Raw genomic sequence first — 20,805 nt, 5'->3', positions numbered from 1 at the left:
AATGAGTGGATGGATGGATTAAAATATGAATGAGTGGATGGATGATGGATTAATATATGAATGAGTGGATGGATGGATGGATGGATGGATTAATATATGAATGAGTGGATGGTGGATTAATATATGAATGAGTGGATGGATGGATGGATGGATTAATATATGAATGAGTGGATGGTGGATTAATATATGAATGAGTGGATGGATGGATTAATATGTGAATGAGTGGATGGATGGATTAATATATGAATGAGTGGATGGATGGATTAATATATGAATGAGTGGATGGTGGATTAATATATGAATGAGTGGATGGATGGATTAATATATGAATGAGTGGATGGATGATGGATTAATATATGAATGAGTGGATGGATGGATTAATATATGAATGAGTGGATGGATGGATGGATTAATATATGAATGAGTGGATGGATGGATTAATATATGAATGAGTGGATGGATGGATTAATATATGAATGAGTGGATGGATGATGGATTAATATATGAATGAGTGGATGGATGGATTAATATATGAATGAGTGTATGGATGGATGGATTAATATATGAATGAGTGGATGGATGGATGGATTAATATATGAATGAGTGGATGGATGGATTAATATATGAATGAGTGGATGGATGGATTAATATATGAATGAGTGGATGGATGGATGGATGGATTAGTATATGAATGAGTGGATGGTAGATTAATATATGAATGAGTGGATGGATGGATTAATATATGAATGAGGGGATGGATGGATGGATTAATATATGAATGAGTGGATGGTGGATTAATATATGAATGAGTGGATGGTGGATTAATATATGAATGAGTGGATGGTGGATTAATATATGAATGAGTGGATGGATGGATTAATATATGAATGAGTGGATGGTGGATTAATATATGAATGAGTGGATGGTGGATTAATATATGAATGAGTGGATGGTGGATTAATATATGAATGAGTGGATGGTGGATTAATTTCTGAATGAGTGGATGGATGGATGGATTAATAAATGAATGAGTGGATGGATGATGGATTAATATATGAATGAGTGGATGGATGGATTAATATACGAATGAGTGGATGATGGATTAATATATGAATGAGTGGATGGATGGATTAATATATGAATGAGTGGATGGATGGATGGATTAATATATGAATGAGTGGATGGATGGATTAATATATGAATGAGTGGATGGATGGATGGATGGATTAGTATATGAATGAGTGGATGAATGGATGGATTAATATATGAATGAGTGGATGGATGGATTAATATATGAATGAGTGGATGATGGATTAATATATGAATGAGTGGATGGATGGATTAATATATGAATGAGTGGATGATGGATTAATATATGAATGAGTGGATGGATGGATTAGTATATGAATGAGTGGATGGATGGATTAGTATATGAATGAGTGGATGGATGGATTAATATATGAATGAGTGGATGGTGGATTAATATATGAATGAGTGGATGGTGGATTAATATATGAATGAGTGGATGGATGGATTAATATATGAATGAGTGGATGGATGGATTAATATATGAATGAGTGGATGGATGGATTAATATATGAGTGAGTGAGTGGACAGATGGGTGGTTTAATAAATGAATGAGTGGCCCAGCGTCGTCCAAGTTTGGCCGGTGTAGGCCATCATTGTCAATAATAATTTGTTCTTAAACTGACTTGCCCATTTAAATAAAGGTTACAAAAAATTAATGTGTAGATGGATGTATTGATTAATAAATTAAGTAATTGATGGATAAATAAGTAAATAAATGAATGAGTGGATGGATGAATTAATAAATAAATGGTAATTAAATGAATGAGTGGATGGATGGATGGACGGACGGATTGATAAATAAATGAATGGATATATCATTGGATTAATAAATTCGTTTTTGAATGGGTGGATGTTTTAATAAATGAATGAGTGGATGTATGGACGGAAGGATAAATTAATAAATTAGTGTTTGATTGATGATGGATGAATAAATGAATGAGAGGATAATGGATGGATCGATAAATATATGAACGAGTGGATGGATGGATGAATACATGAGTGAGTGAGTGAGTGAGTGAGTGAGTGGACAGATGAGTGGATTAATAAATGATTGAGTGGCCCGGGTCATCCGGGTTTGGCCGGTGTAGGCCGTCATTGTAAATAAGAATTTGTTCTTAACTGACTTAATTAGTTAAATAAAAAATAGAAATACATGAATGGGCGGATGGATGAATTATTAAATTAAGGAGTGGATGGATGAATAAATGAACCAGTGGATGGATTAATTAATATATTATTGACTGGATGGATGGATGGATTAATAAATGAAGGAGTGGATGGATTAATTAATAAATTAAGGAGTGGATGGATGGATTAATAAATGAAGGAGTGGATGGATGAATGAATATATTATTGACTGGATGGATAGATTAATAAATGAAGGAGTGGATGGATGGATGAATAAATTAAGGAGTTGATGGATGGATTAATATATTATTGACTGGATGGATGAATAAATTAAGGAGTTGATGGATGGATTAATATATTATTGACTTGATGGATGAATAGATCAATAAATACATGAGTGGATGGAGGGATCTGTGATGCAGCTTCACATCCAACAGCACTGATGATCATTATTACAGTTTGTAACTAGTCTCTCTCACCAGACTCAGGACACTCTGCTGTGAGAAAAGACTGCAATTCCAGTTGATTGTTTGACATGCAGAAGCCACCAGGAGGATGCAGAGAGTCAGAAACTCTGGAATTTGTTCTGAGATTCTAACAGTACAGGGGAGGATGAGTCATAGGGCAAGGAGGAGATCTGAAGATCGAAAAAGCAACTCTTCAGGACTAAAAGTTCATTAGTGAAGTGGGTCATGAAGGAGTCAGGGGTCAGACAGAGAGACTCACCTTGTCACAGAAGACCTTGATCTGAGAGTAGGCTCTGTGGAGGGGCTTGTTGCTGCGGTTGTTGTAACTGTAGGTGTCAATCTGGATCATCAGAGGAAGACCCTTCACCCCCTTCTGAGACGAGAAGTCTGTGCTCAGACAGTTCACTGTGATAAAGATCTAACCAATCAGAGGGACAGAACAAATTAGATTCCTGCAAACTGACCAATCGGAGACAGAGCAGTGGCAATGAGTTCTATTCAGCTAGAACCAGACAAACTACTCAGTCAATAAAACCTATATCTCAGTTGGCAGATCTTCCAAATACAACAGCATATTCATATTGACTAAATATCAAACTGTACAAAGCGTGGGAAGCATATTACAACATGTCGTTACGTAAGAATAGGGCCAGTTCCCACTGTTCTATGACTGTGGTGTCTCATACAAGTTAGCCAATCTGTGTTAGTAAGGCTTTTCTCCAATAAGGAAGACACAGAACAGAGCATAACAGAGATGGGATGTGCTGAGACAAGCCATGGTCGCAACATTATGTCTGCCCCAGGGCCACAGCATATCACAGAGAAAATAGAATAAATTCAAATGTTTCTTCTTTTTACATTTTAGACTACTAAATCGGTCCTGTTTTCTTTTCTCTCACAACAGTACTCCCTGAACCATCATGTTTCAACATGTGGACAAACACATCAATGTGTTTTTGCCCCCCACAAAAAATAGGTGTATTCTCAGACAGTGTATTGCGTTTATCTGAATAGAAGCTATAACCTCTGTATTAACAGGCCTTGGGAGCCAGAGTGGGGCAATAGAGGCTATAACCTCTGTAGTAACAGGCCTAGGGAGCCAGAGAGGGGCAATAGAAGCTATAACCTCTGTATTAATAGGCCTTTTAAAGCCCTCTTGATCTGTGAAGCAAAACTATGGGTGCTGGAGGTCGTCTGGAGGACTTCCAGGAGTAGTGGTTCACTTCCTATAACACATCAACCTATTACAACTAGGAATGGCTGGAGTTAAGAGAGCATGGGAAGATAGTTATCAGAAAATACAACTAATTGGGAGTGTTTCATGTATAGTGGTCCCATAATACTTCAACTATGTAATAAAACAAAGAAGAAAGACTTTGTGGAGACTTGGGACTATGAATATCTTTGAATCAGAGGGTTACAGTACTACTATCAAGGAAAACTGGTTTATTCTTGGGATGTGGGGTTGCTGAACCTCAATAGGCTATCCCACATGACAGCACCCCATCACAGAGGAGAGTAAATATTAGCTCAGAGAGTTGAACTGGCTTGGATTTCTTCCAGCAGGTTCTTTATCCAGAGCCTTGTGATTACAATGGCATTACAGTACTGTATTACTGCAATGGTGGAGCCAAACATATAAACAAGGATCACTGGGAAAGCAAAGCAGAGCTGCCGAGAGAGAAAGAAAGAAAGAGAGAGAGAGAGAGAGAGAGAGAGAGAGAGAGAGAGAGAGAGAGAGAGAGAGAGAAAGTTTGAGAGAGAGATAGCAAGAGTGAGAGTGCATGAGAGAGAGAGAAAGAGAAAGCGTGAGAGAGAGAGAGAGCACAAAAGAGAGCACAAGAGAGAGCACAAGAGAGCACAAGAGAGCGAGAGGAGAGAGAGAAAGCATGAGCGAGAGAGAGAGAGAGAGAGAGAGAGACTGAGAGAAACTGAGCGAGAGAGAGAGCGAGAGAGAGACAGAGAGAGAGAGAGCAAGAGAGAGAGCGAGAGCGAGAGAGAGAGAGCGAGAGAGAGAGAGAAAGCATGAGAGAAAGCGTGAGAGAGAGAGAGACAGAGAGACTGAGCGAGAGAGAGAGACAGAGAGAGAGAGCGAGAGACAGAGAGAGACAGAGAGAGACAGAGAGAGAGAGCGAGAGAGAGAGAGCGAGAGCGAGAGCGAGCGAAAGAGAGAAAGCGTGAGAGAAAGCGTGAGAGAGAGAGAGAGAGACTGAGCGAGAGAGAGAGCGAGAGAGACTAGGACACTGGGCCAGTGTGTTTCTGCAGGCTCCCTACACTGACGTGGCACATATGTGTATGTGTATCTGTGTGTACCTACACTATATATACAAATGTATGTGGACACCCCTTCAAATTAGTGGATTCGGCTATTTTCAGCCACACCTGTTGCTGACAGGTGTTTAAAATCGAGCACACAGGCATGCAATCTCCATAGACAAATATTTCCAGTAGAATGGCCTCACTGAAGAGCTCAGTGACTTTTAACGTGGTATCGTCATAGGATGCCACCTTTCCAGCAAGTCAGTTTGTCAAATTTCTGCCCTGCTAGAGCTGCCCTGGTCAACTATAAGTGCTGTTATTGTGAATTGGAAATGTCTAGGAGTAACAACGGCTCAGCCGCGAAGTGGTAGGCCACACAAGCTCACAGAACGGGACTGCCGAGTGTTTAGTGCATAACGCGTAAAAATAGTCTGTCCTCGGTCGCAACACTCACTACCGAGTTCCAAACTGCCTCTGGAAACAACGTCAGCACAATAACTGTTCGTCGGGAGTTTCATGAAATGGGTTTCCATGGCCGAGCAGCTGCACTGAAGCCTAAGATCATCATGCGCAATGCCATGCGCCGGCTGGAGTGGTGTGAAGCTCGCTGCCTTTGCGTTCTCTGGAGAGATGAATCACGCTTCACCATCTGGCGATGGACCAATCTGAGTTTGGCAGATGCCAGGAGAACGCTACCTGCCCCAATGCATAGAGCCAACTGTAAAGTTTGGTGGAGGAGGAGGAATAATGATCTGGGGCTGTTTTTCATGGTCTGGGCCCCTTAGTTCCAGTGACGGGAAATCTGAACGCTACAGCATACAATGACATTCTAGACGATTATGTGCTTACAACTTTCCTGTTTCAGCATGACAATGCCCCGTGCACAAAGCGAGGTCCATACAGAATTGGTTTGTCAAGATCGGTGTGGAAGAACTTGACTGGCCTGCACAGAGCCCTGACCTCAACCCCCCCCCCGAAAACCTTTGGCATGAATTGGAACGCTAACTGCGAGCCAGGCCTAATCACCCAACATCAGTGCCCGACCTCAGTAATGCTCTTGGGGCTGAGTGGAAGCAAGTCCCCGCAGCAATGTTCCAACATCTAGTGGAAAGCCTTCCCAGAAGAGTGGAGGCTGTTATAGCAGCAAAGAGAGGACCGACTCCATATTAATGCCCATGATTTTGGAATGAGATGTTCAACTGGCAGGTGTCCACATACTTTTGGTAATTTGGTGTAGCTTCATAGAAGAGAGGGCAAAACAAACAAAGTGTGGTGGGTGTGGATGGGGACTATGTGGGGAATGTGGGAACTATGCGTGTGTGGACTTTGGGGACTATGTGGGGACCATGGGACTATGTGGGGACTGTGGGGGAAATAGGGACTATGTGGGGACTGTGGGGGAAATAGGGACTATGTGGGGACCATGGGACTATGTGGGGACTGTGGGGGAAATAGGGACTATGTGGGGACTGTGGGGGAAATAGGGACTATGTGGGGACTGTGGGACTATGTGGGGACCGTGGGGGAAATAGGGACTATGTGGGGACTGTAGGGACTATGTGGGGATTGTGGGGGAAATAGGGACTATGTGGGGACTGTGGGGGAAATAGGGACTATGTGGGGACTGTGGGGGAAATAGGGACTATGTGGGGACTGTGGGGGAAATAGGGACTATGTGGGGACTGTGGGGAAAATAGGGACTATGTGGGGACTGTGGGGGAAATAGGGACTATGTGGGGACTGTGGGGGAAATAGGGACTATGTGGGGACTGTGGGGGAAATAGGGACTGTGTGTGTGTGGACTTTGGGGACGGTGATATTGTACTGTAGGTGGATTGTCACATTTTACTCTGTGGACCAGGTCTAGATTGTAAGGTCGGTCAATGGCCGTGCCCCAGCAGAAATCAAATTAGCATAATACAACAATCCCCACACAATGACCTGTTGTAATAACACACAATGACCTGTTGTAATAAAACACACAATGACCTGTTGTAATAACACACAATGACCTGTTGTAATAACACACAATGACCTGTTGTAATAACACACAATGACCTGTTGTAATAACACACAATGACCTGTTCCAGTAACACACACAATGACCTGTTCCAATAACACACACAATGACCTGTTGTAATAACACACAATGACCTGTTGTAATAACACACAATGACCTGTTGTAATGACACACAATGACCTGTTCTAATAACACACACAATGACATGTTGCAATAACACACAATGACCTGTTGTAATAACACACAATGACCTGTTGTAATAACACACAATGACCTGTTGTAATAACACACAATGACCTGTTGTAATAACACACAATGACCAGTTCCAGTAACACACACAATGACCTGTTCCAATAACACACACAATGACCTGTTGTAATAACACACAATGACCTGTTGTAATAACACACAATGACCTGTTGTAATGACACACAATGACCTGTTCTAATAACACACACAATGACATGTTGCAATAACACACAATGACCTGTTGTAATAACACACAATGACCTGTTGTAATAACACACAATGACCTGTTGTAATAACACACAATGACCTGTTGTAATAACACACAATGACCTGTTGTAATAACACACAATTATATGTTGTAATAACACACAATGACCTGTTGTAATAACACACACAATGACCTGTTGTAATAACACACAATGACCTGTTGTAATAACACACACAATGACCTGTTCTAATAACACACTATGACCTGTTCTAATAACACACTATGACCTGTTCTAATAACACACAATGACCTGTTGTTATAACACACAATTATATGTTGTAATAACACACAATGACCTGTTGTAATAACACACACAATGACCTGTTGTAATGACACACAATGACCTGTTCTAATAACACACACAATGACATGTTGCAATAACACACAATGACCTGTTGTAATAACACACAATGACCTGTTGTAATAACACACACAATGACCTGTTCCAGTAACACACACAATGACCTGTTCCAATAACACACACAATGACCTGTTGTAATAACACACAATGACCTGTTGTAATAACACACAATGACCTGTTGTAATGACACACAATGACCTGTTCTAATAACACACACAATGACATGTTGCAATAACACACAATGACCTGTTGTAATAACACACAATGACCTGTTGTAATAACACACAATTACCTGTTGTAATAACACACAATGACCTGTTGTAATAACACACAATGACCTGTTGTAATAACACACAATGACCTGTTGTAATAACACACAATGACCTGTTGTAATAACACACAATTATATGTTGTAATAACACACAATGACCTGTTGTAATAACACACACAATGACCTGTTGTAATAACACACAATGACCTGTTGTAATAACACACACAATGACCTGTTCTAATAACACACTATGACCTGTTCTAATAACACACTATGACCTGTTCTAATAACACACAATGACCTGTTGTAATAACACACAATTATATGTTGTAATAACACACAATGACCTGTTGTAATAACACACACAATGACCTGTTGTAATAACACACAATGACCTGTTGTAATAACACACACAATGACCTGTTCTAATAACACACTATGACCTGTTCTAATAACACACTATGACCTGTTCTAATAACACACAATGACCTGTTGTAATAACACACACAATGACAGGTTGTAATAACACACAATGACCTGTTGTAATAACACACAATGACACGTTGTAATAACACACACAATGACCTGTTGTAATAACACACAATGACCTGTTCCAATAACACACAATGACCTGTTCCAATAACACACAATGACCTGTTCCAATAACACACAATGACCTGTTGTAATAACACACAATGACCTGTTGTAATAACACACACAATGACATGCTGTAATAACACACACAATGACCTGTTCCAATAACACACAATGACCTGTTGTAATAACACACAATGACCTGTTCCAATAACACACAATGACCTGTTGTAATAACACACAATGACCTGTTGTAATAACACACACAATGACCTGTTGTAATAACACACAATGACCTGTTGTAATAACACACAATGACCTGTTGTAATAACACACAATGACCTGTTGTAATAACACACAATGACCTGTTGTAATAACACACAATGACCTGTTCCAGTAACACACAATGACCTGTTGTAATAACACACAATGACCTGTTGTAATAACACACAATGACCTGTTCCAGTAACACACACAATGACCTGTTCCAATAACACACTTAGATTTTTATGTTTTTTAAATCAAGTCTGAAATTTCAATATGAAAATTACAAACTTCAGAAGTCTTTTTAAACCTCAAATACGCTACGCTGCCCATGTTGTTTTTACCTTGGCCTCTTCGTTCACATCCCAGGTGAAGGAGACAGCGTTGTAGGCTATCTCCTCAATGTTACCGATGGTGTTGAAGCTCTCCTTATAGTCCGCTGGAGAGAAGGAAGGGAAGAGGGAAGGAGGGATGGAGGGAAGGAGGGATGGAGGGAAGGAGGGATGTAGAAAAGGAGAGATGAGAGGAGGGAAGGAGGGATGGAGGGAAGGAGGGATGGAGGGAAGGAGGGATGTAGAAAAGGAGAGATGAGAGGAGGGAAGGAGGGATGGAGGGAAGGAGGGATGTAGGGAAGGAGGGATGTAGAAAAGGAGAGATGAGAGGAGGGAAGGAGGGATGTAGAAAAGGAGAGATGAGAGGAGGGAAGGAGGGATGTAGAAAAGGAGAGATGAGAGGAGGGAAGGAGGGATGTAGGGAAGGAAGGAAGGAAGGAAGGAAGGAAGGAAGGAAGGAAGGAAGGAAGGAAGGAAGGAAGGAAGGAAGGAAGGAAGGAAGGAAGGAAGGAAGGAAGGAGAGGAGGGAACAGAATGGAAGAAGGTCAGATGGGATTAATTCTCACAACACATGCTCAACCTTCCACCCAGCTGAAGCCTTGAGAGTCAATGAGAAGAAATGCAGGATAAATATACAAATGGTGGAGGAAAAGGCTATTCAACACTATCTTTAAACATATCTACAGTTGAAGTCAGAAGTTTACATACACCTTAGCGAATTACATTTAAACTCAGTTTTTCACAATTCCTGACATTTAATCCTAGTAAAAATTCTGTAATTTAATTACAGAATTTTCTGTAAACTTCTGAACCACTGGATTTGAGATACAGTGAATTATAAGTGAAATAATTTGTCTGCAAACAATTGTTGGAAGAATTACTTGTGTCATGCACAAAGTAGATGTCCTAACCGACTTGAAAAAACTATAGTTTCTTAACAAGAAATTTGTGGAGTGGTTGAAAAATGAGTTTTAATAACTACAACCTAAGTGGATGTAAACTTCCGACTTCAACTGTAGGCCTTGTTAGTTCAAAATTGACAAGTGGTTTTCTTTTAATAAAACAACAAGTGGCTATCGCAGAAAACCCCACACCAACTTTATCTGAAACCACTATAAACATGTGAACAGGCCAATATGATGGAGTTGTTATCAGCTAAACCAGGAAGCCATTGTTTAGGCTGATTAGGAACTCTGAGTTATCAAACAGCTTGTTCTTGATATCTCCTATCTGGCAATGTAAACCAACTCCCTGCCTTCAAAAAAACACTGGTAAATACAGGAGGCTATTCTTATTTCATCTACCACTATTACCCCAGGACATGTTAGTTCATCTACCACTAGTTCATCTACCACTATTACCCCAGGACATGTCAGTTCATCTACCACTATTACCCCAGGACATGTTAGTTCATCTACCACTATTACCCCAGGACATGTTAGTTCATCTACCACTATTACCCCAGGACATGTTAGTTCATCTACCACTATTACCCCAGGACATGTTAGTTCATCTACCACTATTACCCCAGGACATGTTAGTTCATCTACCACTATTACCCCAGGACATGTCAGTTCATCTACCACTATTACCCCAGGACATGTCAGTTCATCTACCACTATTACCCCAGGACATGTCAGTTCATCTACCACTATTACCCCAGGACATGTTAGTTCATCTACCACTATTACCCCAGGACATGTTAGTTCATCTACCACTATTACCCCAGGACATGTTAGTTCATCTACCACTATTACCCCAGGACATGTTAGTTCATCTACCACTATTACCCCAGGACATGTCAGTTCATCTACCACTATTACCCCAGGACATGTCAGTTCATCTACCACTATTACCCCAGGACATGTCAGTTCATCTACCACTATTACCCCAGGACATGTCAGTTCATCTACCACTATTACCCCAGGACATGTCAATTCATCTACCACTATTACCCCAGGACATGTCAGTTCATCTACCACTATTACCCCAGGACATGTTAGTTCATCTACCACTATTACCCCAGGACATGTCAGTTCATCTACCACTATTACCCCAGGACATGTCAGTTCATCTACCACTATTACCCCAGGACATGTCAGTTCATCTACCACTATTACCCCAGGACATGTCAATTCATCTACCACTATTACCCCAGGACATGTCAGTTCATCTACCACTATTACCCCAGGACATGTTAGTTCATCTACCACTATTACCCCAGGACATGTTAGTTCATCTACCACTATTACCCCAGGACATGTCAATTCATCTACCACTATTACCCCAGGACATGTCAGTTCATCTACCACTATTACCCCAGGACATGTTAGTTCATCTACCACTATTACCCCAGGACATGTTATTTCATCTACCACTAGTTCATCTACCACTATTACCCCAGGACATGTTAGTTCATCTACCACTATTACGCCAGGACATGTTAGTTCATCTACCACTAGTTCATCTACCACTATTACCCCAGGACATGTTAGTTCATCTACCACTATTACCCCAGGACATGTTAGTTCATCTACCACTATTACGCCAGGACATGTTAGTTCATCTACCACTATTACCCCAGGACATGTTATTTCATCTACCACTATTACCCCAGGACATGTTAGTTCATCTACCACTATTACCCCAGGACATGTTAGTTCATCTACCACTATTACCCCAGGACATGTTAGTTCATCTACCACTATTACCCCAGGACATGTTATTTCATCTACCACTAGTTCATCTACCACTATTACCCCAGGACATGTTAGTTCATCTACCACTATTACGCCAGGACATGTTAGTTCATCTACCACTATTACCCCAGGACATGTTATTTCATCTACCACTATTACCCCAGGACATGTTAGTTCATCTACCACTATTACCCCAGGACATGTTAGTTCATCTACCACTATTACCCCAGGACATGTCAGTTCATCTACCACTATTACCCCAGGACATGTTAGTTCATCTACCACTATTACCCCAGGACATGTCAGTTCATCTACCACTATTACCCCAGGACATGTCAGTTCATCTACCACTATTACCCCAGGACATGTTAGTTCATCTACCACTATTACCCCAGGACATGTTAGTTCATCTACCACTATTACCCCAGGACATGTCAGTTCATCTACCACTATTACCCCAGGACATGTCAGTTCATCTACCACTATTACCCCAGGACATGTTAGTTCATCTACCACTATTACCCCAGGACATGTTAGTTCATCTACCACTATTACCCCAGGACATGTTATTTCATCTACCACTATTACCCCAGGACATGTTAGTTCATCTACCACTATTACCCCAGGACATGTCAGTTCATCTACCACTATTACCCCAGGACATGTTAGTTCATCTACCACTATTACCCCAGGACATGTCAGTTCATCTACCACTATTACCCCAGGACATGTCAGTTCATCTACCACTATTACCCCAGGACATGTTAGTTCATCTACCACTATTACCCCAGGACATGTTAGTTCATCTACCACTATTACCCCAGGACATGTTATTTCATCTACCACTAGTTCATCTACCACTATTACCCCAGGACATGTTAGTTCATCTACCACTATTACGCCAGGACATGTTAGTTCATCTACCACTATTACCCCAGGACATGTTATTTCATCTACCACTATTACCCCAGGACATGTTAGTTCATCTACCACTATTACCCCAGGACATGTCAGTTCATCTACCACTATTACCCCAGGACATGTTAGTTCATCTACCACTATTACCCCAGGACATGTTAGTTCATCTACCACTATTACCCCAGGACATGTTAGTTCATCTACCACTATTAACCCCTCTACCCCCTCTACCCCATCAAACCCCTCTATCCTCAAAACCTCTCCATCTCCAAACCCGTCTACCCCCAAAACTCTCCAACCCCCAAAACTCTCTACCCCCCAAAACTCTCTACCCCCCAAAACTCTCTAACCCCCCAAAACTCTGTAACCCCCAAACCCGTCTACCCCCCAAAACTCTCTACACCCCAAAACTCCTCTTCCCCTAAAAGCCCTCTCCTCCCCAATACTCTACCTCCCCCAAAATCCCTTCTATCCACTCTACCCCCTACCAACCCACTACCCCCTATACCCCATCTGAACCCTTCTACGCCGTCTAACCCCCACGCAGTTGCCCTGAGACTGCCGTGCAGCTCCACCGGGACTGCCGTGCAGCTCCACCGGGACTGCCAAGCAGAATGAATATCAGAGATGTTGTTGTAGGCAGAACGCATCGGAGTATGATTCTATTGCATTGATATGCACCACTCAGCCCACACATACCGGTACGGCATTACCAATCAGAGCTGCAGTAGGCCTGTATGCAAATAGACCATTGCCATATATGGATCTGTGCCATTCACTTTGAACTGGACTGTGTTTACAGCATGAGTGGTCGTGAGTAGATGCGCTTGTTTTGAGATCAAAGCAAGAGCTGCATGTAGCCACGTGTGCACATTTTGTTCATATCTTTTGCTAGTTAGTGAGTTATTAGCCCAGTTATAAATAATTTGTAGTCAGCAATGGGAGAGTGGTTGCTTCCTACATGAGCACAAAACATGTACATTTCTAGACATCTTTGAAAAGCCAGTCAGGTAAAGAGCTTGTTTTTGGTCTTAAAGGGGCAGTGTTGTATTTTGAGACAATCATGAATAATCTAAGTAGCCAATAGGCAGAGGGTAGCATGATTTGCCTAATTCTCTGTAATAATGGTATGGGAATAATGATGCCTTTTATTTTGTAAAGTGGTTTCTTGCATCAAACAACACAACAACATTTTCCGTCACCGCCTTGTCTGAGTGGATGAAGGTTCATGTCAAGCCCTTCATGTTTTTTTCAAAAGTCTCATGGAATGTAGGCCTGTATTGAACACCACACATTGGCTGCTACTGTAGACTGAATGATAGAACAGCTATTTCCATGTTAAAATGTTATGGGATGCATTTTCTCCATATTTTCTGATGGAAGGCCACTCTGGTAGGCCTACATTATGATCAAATAGCCACAGTAGCCTACTTGCCCACTGTTAAAACTGTAACTTAAAGCGGGTACAGCCTCAGTGTTTACAGTAAACGCGTGCTGGAAGTTTCACAGAATTTTCACAAAGTTCAAGTTTCGCTCAGCAGACCTGAAATCTGCTCAGTGACGAAAGAAAATAGAGAACATTGCATTTAACCCCTCTACATTACCTAACCTCTCTACCCCCAAAACCCCCTCTACCCCTCTACATAACCTAACCTCTCTATCCCTCTATCTACCCCTAAAACACCCTCTATATTACCTAACCTCTCTATCCCTTTATCTACCCCCAAAATCCCTTTACCCTTCCACCTCCTAATAACTCTCTACCCCCCCGCAAACCAAGCCTCTTAACCGCTACAAACCATATGACAAATACTTTTTAATATTTATTAGAGTATTTGAGGAGTACTTTATTTATTGCAGTTTTGGGACTATTCAATTGGTTCCACTGTACCAAGCGAATTTCATCAAGTGCATCTCAAATATTTTAACACGTGACACCTGTACATGTTTGACTCAGGTCTTTAAACCAGGCCTCCCGTCTGGCTCAGTGAGATGGAGATCAATCAATCAATCAAATGTATTTATAAAGCACTTTTTACATCAGCTGATGTCACAAAGTGCTGTACAGAAACCCAGCCTAAAACCCCAAACAGCAAGCAATGCAGGTGTAGAAGCACGGTGGCTAGGAAAAACTCCCTAGAAAGGCCAGAACTTAGGAAGAATCCTAGAGAGGAACCAGGCTATGAGGGGTGGCCAGTCCTCTTCTGGCTGTGCCGGGTGGAGATTATAACAGAACATGGCCAAGATGTTCAAATGTTCATAGATGACCAGCATGGTCAAATAATAATAATCACAGTGGTTGTCGAGGGTGCAACAGGTCAGCACCTCAGGAGTAAATGTCAGTTGGCTTTTCATAGCCGATCATTCAGATTCAGAGACGCATCACTTATGAAGCCCTTTTCCCCACTAGGAGATAAAAGGAATAATAAGTCAAAGGCTGGCTATGTCACTCCACTCCCCACTCCATTCCCACTTGGGCCGCTCCACTCCAGGTTTTCACAGGTGCACAGCCAGTCAGCCAGCCAGGCAGTCAGGCAGGTTGCATCCGTTAGTTCCCCGTTAAATAGATCCATTCAAATCCCAGGTCCCATGACACACACAGCCCCAGGCCTCCAAGCCTCCAGGCAGAGCCAGGGAACAATCCTGAACCAACTGCTATTCAAATCCCAGCCTAGCTTGGCGGTGTCATGTTACACCTCCCATCTGCTGCTACCACTATCCAGACCAGACCTGGGCTGTACTACAGTTTACTGTTTGTTATTTGACCAGGGGGTCACCTCTCTCCTCTTCTGCTACTAATCCGTCAGGTTAGCCTAAACCCCCACCCCACACAGACACAATGGCATATGGGTAAATTAAGCTATAGTACAGAGTTAGGAAGCAAGCCCGATGAACCAAACCAGTAATCATATTGATGATACCAACACATTTCATCACTTTGCTACAGACAAATTGAATATGATTTTTTTTCAAGATAACTTTTCATCAATTACAACTCCCAGGAATCTAGTGGATGTGACTTGTTCTATTTCATTCCCACCAATTGAGATTCTGGCTCTTTTTTAAATGAATTTATATCTTGGCCCTGGTAGATGTACAGCCGTTTGCAAAAACAAATGGTTCTCTATTATAAACATAACTATTTAACCAATTATATGCATAATTATGAAAAATATAATAATGACATTTAGAAAGTAATATTTAATGATCAACCGTGTCAATCGCTTTGGATAAATCTAAAAAGATGCCAAGAGCATATTCATTGTTGTTCACGGCTGTAAAGATTTTATCCACAAGTTGCAAAAGGGCTATATCTGTGTAATAGTTTTTACCAAAACCATATTACAGTGTTGCTTAAACATTTTAACATTCCCTTATTCAAGTATTTTTCTAGGATTTTAGAAAAACATAGTAGAGATATCGGCCGATAATTTGTGAAAGACCTTGGATCCCCAGATTTATAGAGGGGGATAACTCATTTTCTAATCTTTAGGAGCAATACCAGTTTGCATACATTTGGTGAATGATCGACTATACGTTAGAGGCTCAGTAATCGAGGAAGACACTGATTTCAACAAAGAGGCACCAATCTCATCATGACCTGCTGCTAATATCTTTAAGTTATCAATTATCTCCTTCACATCAGGAGGATCCAACCGAAGCAGTGAAGGAAAATGTACCTTAATTAATATAATCCAAAGGATTTCCATCAATTTTCTCTATTTTCTTTGACAAATGTACCATATTCACAACAAAGGTATTAAATTGACATGAAATTATATCATGGGATCACTCTGGGATCACTATAGGTCTTATATCCAACAATACATTGAGGTGAAATAGTTGTGGATGCCTTATTAAACAGTTTTACAAGTTGACTTTATTCATTCAACAAGTGGTTTCAGACTAAATAACATCTCACTTCCTCATTGAGTAATACACTGTCTGGATGATATGCATATATCTGTTATATCTGAGGCCTAGAGTGAAAAAACAATTCTATGCTGCCTTGACAGACACGACAGGACCGGGACAAATGGGGAAAGTGCATTGTGATATTCTGTTGATATTATGCTAAGACAACAAGACAACCTACTGCTATGATATTCTGTTGATATTATGCTAAGACAACAAGACAAAGTACTGCTATGATATTCTGTTGATATTATGCTAAGACAACAAGACAACCTACTGCTATGATATTCTGTTGATATTATGCTAAGACAACAGACAACCTACTGCTATGATATTCTGTTGATATTATGCTAAGACAACAACAGACAACCAACTGCTATGATATTCTGTTGATATTATGCTAAGACAACAGACAACCTACTGCTATGATATTCTGTTGATATTATGCTAAGACAACAACAGACAACCAACTGCTAAATCATGTCACTAAATCATGTCAATTGTTTAGACATGTAACAAACACATCCCATATATTAATTTACTAGACTTAATACCAATCTCTGAGCATAACATCAGGCCTCAATCAGAGAGGTACAACACAGAAAGGTAGACTGGCTGGCTGAGGCATTCCTCTCTCTGTCCAAACAAGCCATGTATTTCTCCCATCTGCCCTGATTCTCCCACCTTACATACCACCACTGCTGCTTCTCAGCCTCTCTCTGCAGGTCGCAGCTTGCCATGTGGAACATATCCTACATGCCTCTCAGTCAGACTCACTCAACATGACTGGAGAGAAATTGTTCACATTCAAATTCACCAACTGATAATTGCGAAATGTTTGACAGTAAAAACTGTGACCCCACTAAAATACATAAACTTAATAAACATCCACCTGCTGAAGATTTGTCATTTTAGAAAGTTCAACATTAAGCAATAGAACCACGAATGAGAGGCATGCTTCTCCTTTTCCTCCAATCCCCCAGGACATGTTAATTATCTAGTTAAGTATGCTGGACTAACAACACCCAGTCATTAACTGGATTAATGCCCCTCAGCAGCACAACAAAGAGAGGGGTATAAAAGGGAGAAGAGAGGAGGTGAGGAGGAGGGATATGAAGGACATCTCTATACTGTGAAGGCAGGCAGCTGTTGGACAGTGACTGGTGGTAGGCCCAGGCAGGGGGCTGTGGAATAGTGACTGGTGGTAGGCCCAGGCAGGGGGCTGTGGAATAGTGACTGGTGGTAGGCCCAGGCAGGGGGCTGTGGAATAGTGACTGGTGGTAGGACCAGGCAGGGGGCTGTGGAATAGTGACTGGTGGAGGCCCAGGCAGGGGGCTGTGGAATAGTGACTGGTGGTAGGCCCAGGCAGGGGGCTGTGGAATAGTGACTGGTGGTAGGACCAGGCAGGGGGCTGTGGAATAGTGACTGGTGGAGGCCCAGGCAGGGGGCTGTGGAATAGTGACTGGTGGTAGGCCCAGGCAGGGGGCTGTGGAATAGTGACTGGTGGTAGGCCCAGGCAGGGGGCTGTGGAATAGTGACTGGTGGAGGCCCAGGCAGGGGGCTGTGGAATAGTGACTGGTGGTAGGCCCAGGCAGGGGGCTGTGGAATAGTGACTGGTGGTAGGCCCAGGCAGGGGGCTGTGGAATAGTGACTGGTGGTAGGCCCAGGCAGGGGGCTGTGGAATAGTGACTGGTGGTAGGACCAGGCAGGGGGGCTGTGGAATAGTGACTGGTGGAGGCCCAGGCAGGGGGCTGTGGAATAGTGACTGGTGGTAGGCCCAGGCAGGGGGCTGTGGAATAGTGACTGGTGGTAGGCCCAGGCAGGGGGCTGTGGAATAGTGACTGGTGGTAGGCCCAGGCAGGGGGCTGTGGAATAGTGACTGGTGGTAGGCCCAGGCAGGGGGCTGTGGAATAGTGACTGGTGGAGGCCCAGGCAGGGGGCTGTGGAATAGTGACTGGTGGTAGGCCCAGGCAGGGGGCTGTGGAATAGTGACGGTGGTAGGCCCAGGCAGGGGGCTGTGGAATAGTGACTGGTGGTAGGCCCAGGCAGGGGGCTGTGGAATAGTGACTGGTGGTAGGCCCAGGCAGGGGGGCTGTGGAATAGTGACTGGTGGTAGGACCAGGCAGGGGGCTGTGGGACAGTGACTGGTGGTAGGCCCAGGCAGGGGGCTGTGGGGCAGTGACTGGTGGTAGGCCCAGGCAGGGGGCTGTGGGACAGTGACTGGTGGTAGGCCCAGGCAGGGGGGCTGTGGAATAGTGACTGGTGGTAGGCCTGGCCAATACTAGTCAGTAAATGGACACATACCATACCAACAGTATTTAGACAGGTTTACGTACAGGCCTATAGCTTTAATTTGTAGAATCTTTCAAAATGTCATGGTCTGAGTGACTTTCAACAAACTAATTCTATACTCTTACCAAGTTACCAATGTCTAGTACACTTATAAAAAGTGTGCTGGTGGGAGTGCCAGTATGGTTAATTAGTTAGTTACAGGTCTTACCTATGTCTAGTACTCTCTGTTTAGCAGTGTGTTGGTGGGAGTGCCAGTATGGTTAATTAGTTAGTTACAGGTCTTACCTATGTCTAGTACTCTCTGTTTAGCAGTGTGTTGGCGGGAGTGCCAGTACTTCCAATACTTCAGTTGTTCGTCTCTGTTCTTGTCTTCACTGAACACCACCATGATGACACTCTGTGTCAGGGGAATAGGAGACAGGACGATGATTAGCAACATTACTGTAGATCAGGGATGGGTGAACGTTTCGGCTTGAGGGCCACATCGGGATTAGGAAATTCCACTGAGGGCTACTATTTTTTTTTTTTGTCAAAATCTATTTGCGGTCCAGAAAATCTATAGATGCATTATCATTTCTACATACACTGAGAGGACAAAACATTAGGAACACCTTCCTAATATTGAGTTGCACCCACTTTTGCCCTCAAAAAAGCCTACATTTGTTATTTTGCCCATCTTCATCTTTGATTTTTATTGGCCAGTCTGAGCTAAGCAGAGTCCCAAAGAAAAAGCCTTATAAGGACAGCATCCTGGAGTCGCCTCTTCACTGTTGACGTTGAGACTGGTGTTCTGTGGGTACTATTTAATGAAGCTGCCAGTTGAGGACTTGTGAGGCATCTGTTTCTCAAACTAGACACTCTAATGTACTTGTCCTCTTGCTCAGTTGTGCATCGGGGCCTCCCACTCCTCTTTCTATTCTGGTTAGAGCCAGTTTGCGCTGTTCTGTGAAGGGAGTAGTACACAACGTTGCACGACATCTTCAGTTTCTTGGCAATTTCTTGCATGAAATAGCCTTCATTTCTCATAACAAGAATAGACTGACAAGTTTCAGAAGAAAGTTCTTTGTTTCGGGCCATTTTGAGCCTGTAATCGAACCCACAAATGCGGATGCTCCAGATACTCAACTAGTTTAAAGAAGGCCAGTTTTATTGCTTCTTTAATCAGAACAACACTTCTCAGCTGTGCTAACATAATTGCAAAAGGGTTTTCTAATGATCAATTAGCGTTTTAAAACTATAAACTTGGATTAGCTAACACAACGTGCCATTGGAACACAGGAGTGATTATTGCTGATAATGGGCCTCCATATACGTATGTAGATATTCCATTAAAAATCAGCTGTTAAAGCTACAATAATCATTTACAACATTAGCAATGTCTACACTGATCAATTAGATGTTATTTTAATGGATAAAAATGTGCTTTTCTTTCAAAAACAAGGACATTTCAAAGTGACCCCAAACTTTTGAACGGCAGTGTATATGAATCCAATTATCATTATTTTATACTCAAAACCTAGTTAACTCCCAGAGTACTCCTAAAGATGTGCTAGTTAACTCCCAGAGTACTCCTAAAGATGTGCTAGTTAGCTCCCAGAGTACTCCGAAAGATGTGCTAGTTAGCTCCCAGAGTACTAAAGATGTGCTAGTTAGCTCCCAGAGTACTAAAGATGTGCTAG

At 42.2% G+C, this 20,805-nt stretch overlaps 1 protein-coding gene across 2 annotated transcripts in view; it reads right to left on the bottom strand.

The window, feature by feature from the left end:
* Window positions 1–20,805, bottom strand: part of grhl2b (grainyhead-like transcription factor 2b) — a 106,246-nt gene that overhangs the window by 24,356 nt on the left and 61,085 nt on the right. For both annotated transcript variants that reach the window (XM_029736177.1, XM_029736179.1), the window contains exons 7-9: window positions 19,412–19,523; window positions 9,315–9,409; window positions 2,944–3,102 (exon numbers count right to left, since the gene is read on the bottom strand). In XM_029736177.1, coding sequence (XP_029592037.1) covers window positions 2,944–3,102; window positions 9,315–9,409; window positions 19,412–19,523 — 366 coding nt within the window. The remainder of the gene's footprint in view (window positions 1–2,943; window positions 3,103–9,314; window positions 9,410–19,411; window positions 19,524–20,805) is intronic.

This window comes from Salmo trutta, chromosome 36, assembly GCF_901001165.1.
Source record: "Salmo trutta chromosome 36, fSalTru1.1, whole genome shotgun sequence".
Classification (NCBI taxonomy): Eukaryota; Metazoa; Chordata; class Actinopteri; order Salmoniformes; family Salmonidae; genus Salmo; species Salmo trutta.
This window is presented reverse-complemented; position numbering and strand designations above follow the sequence as displayed.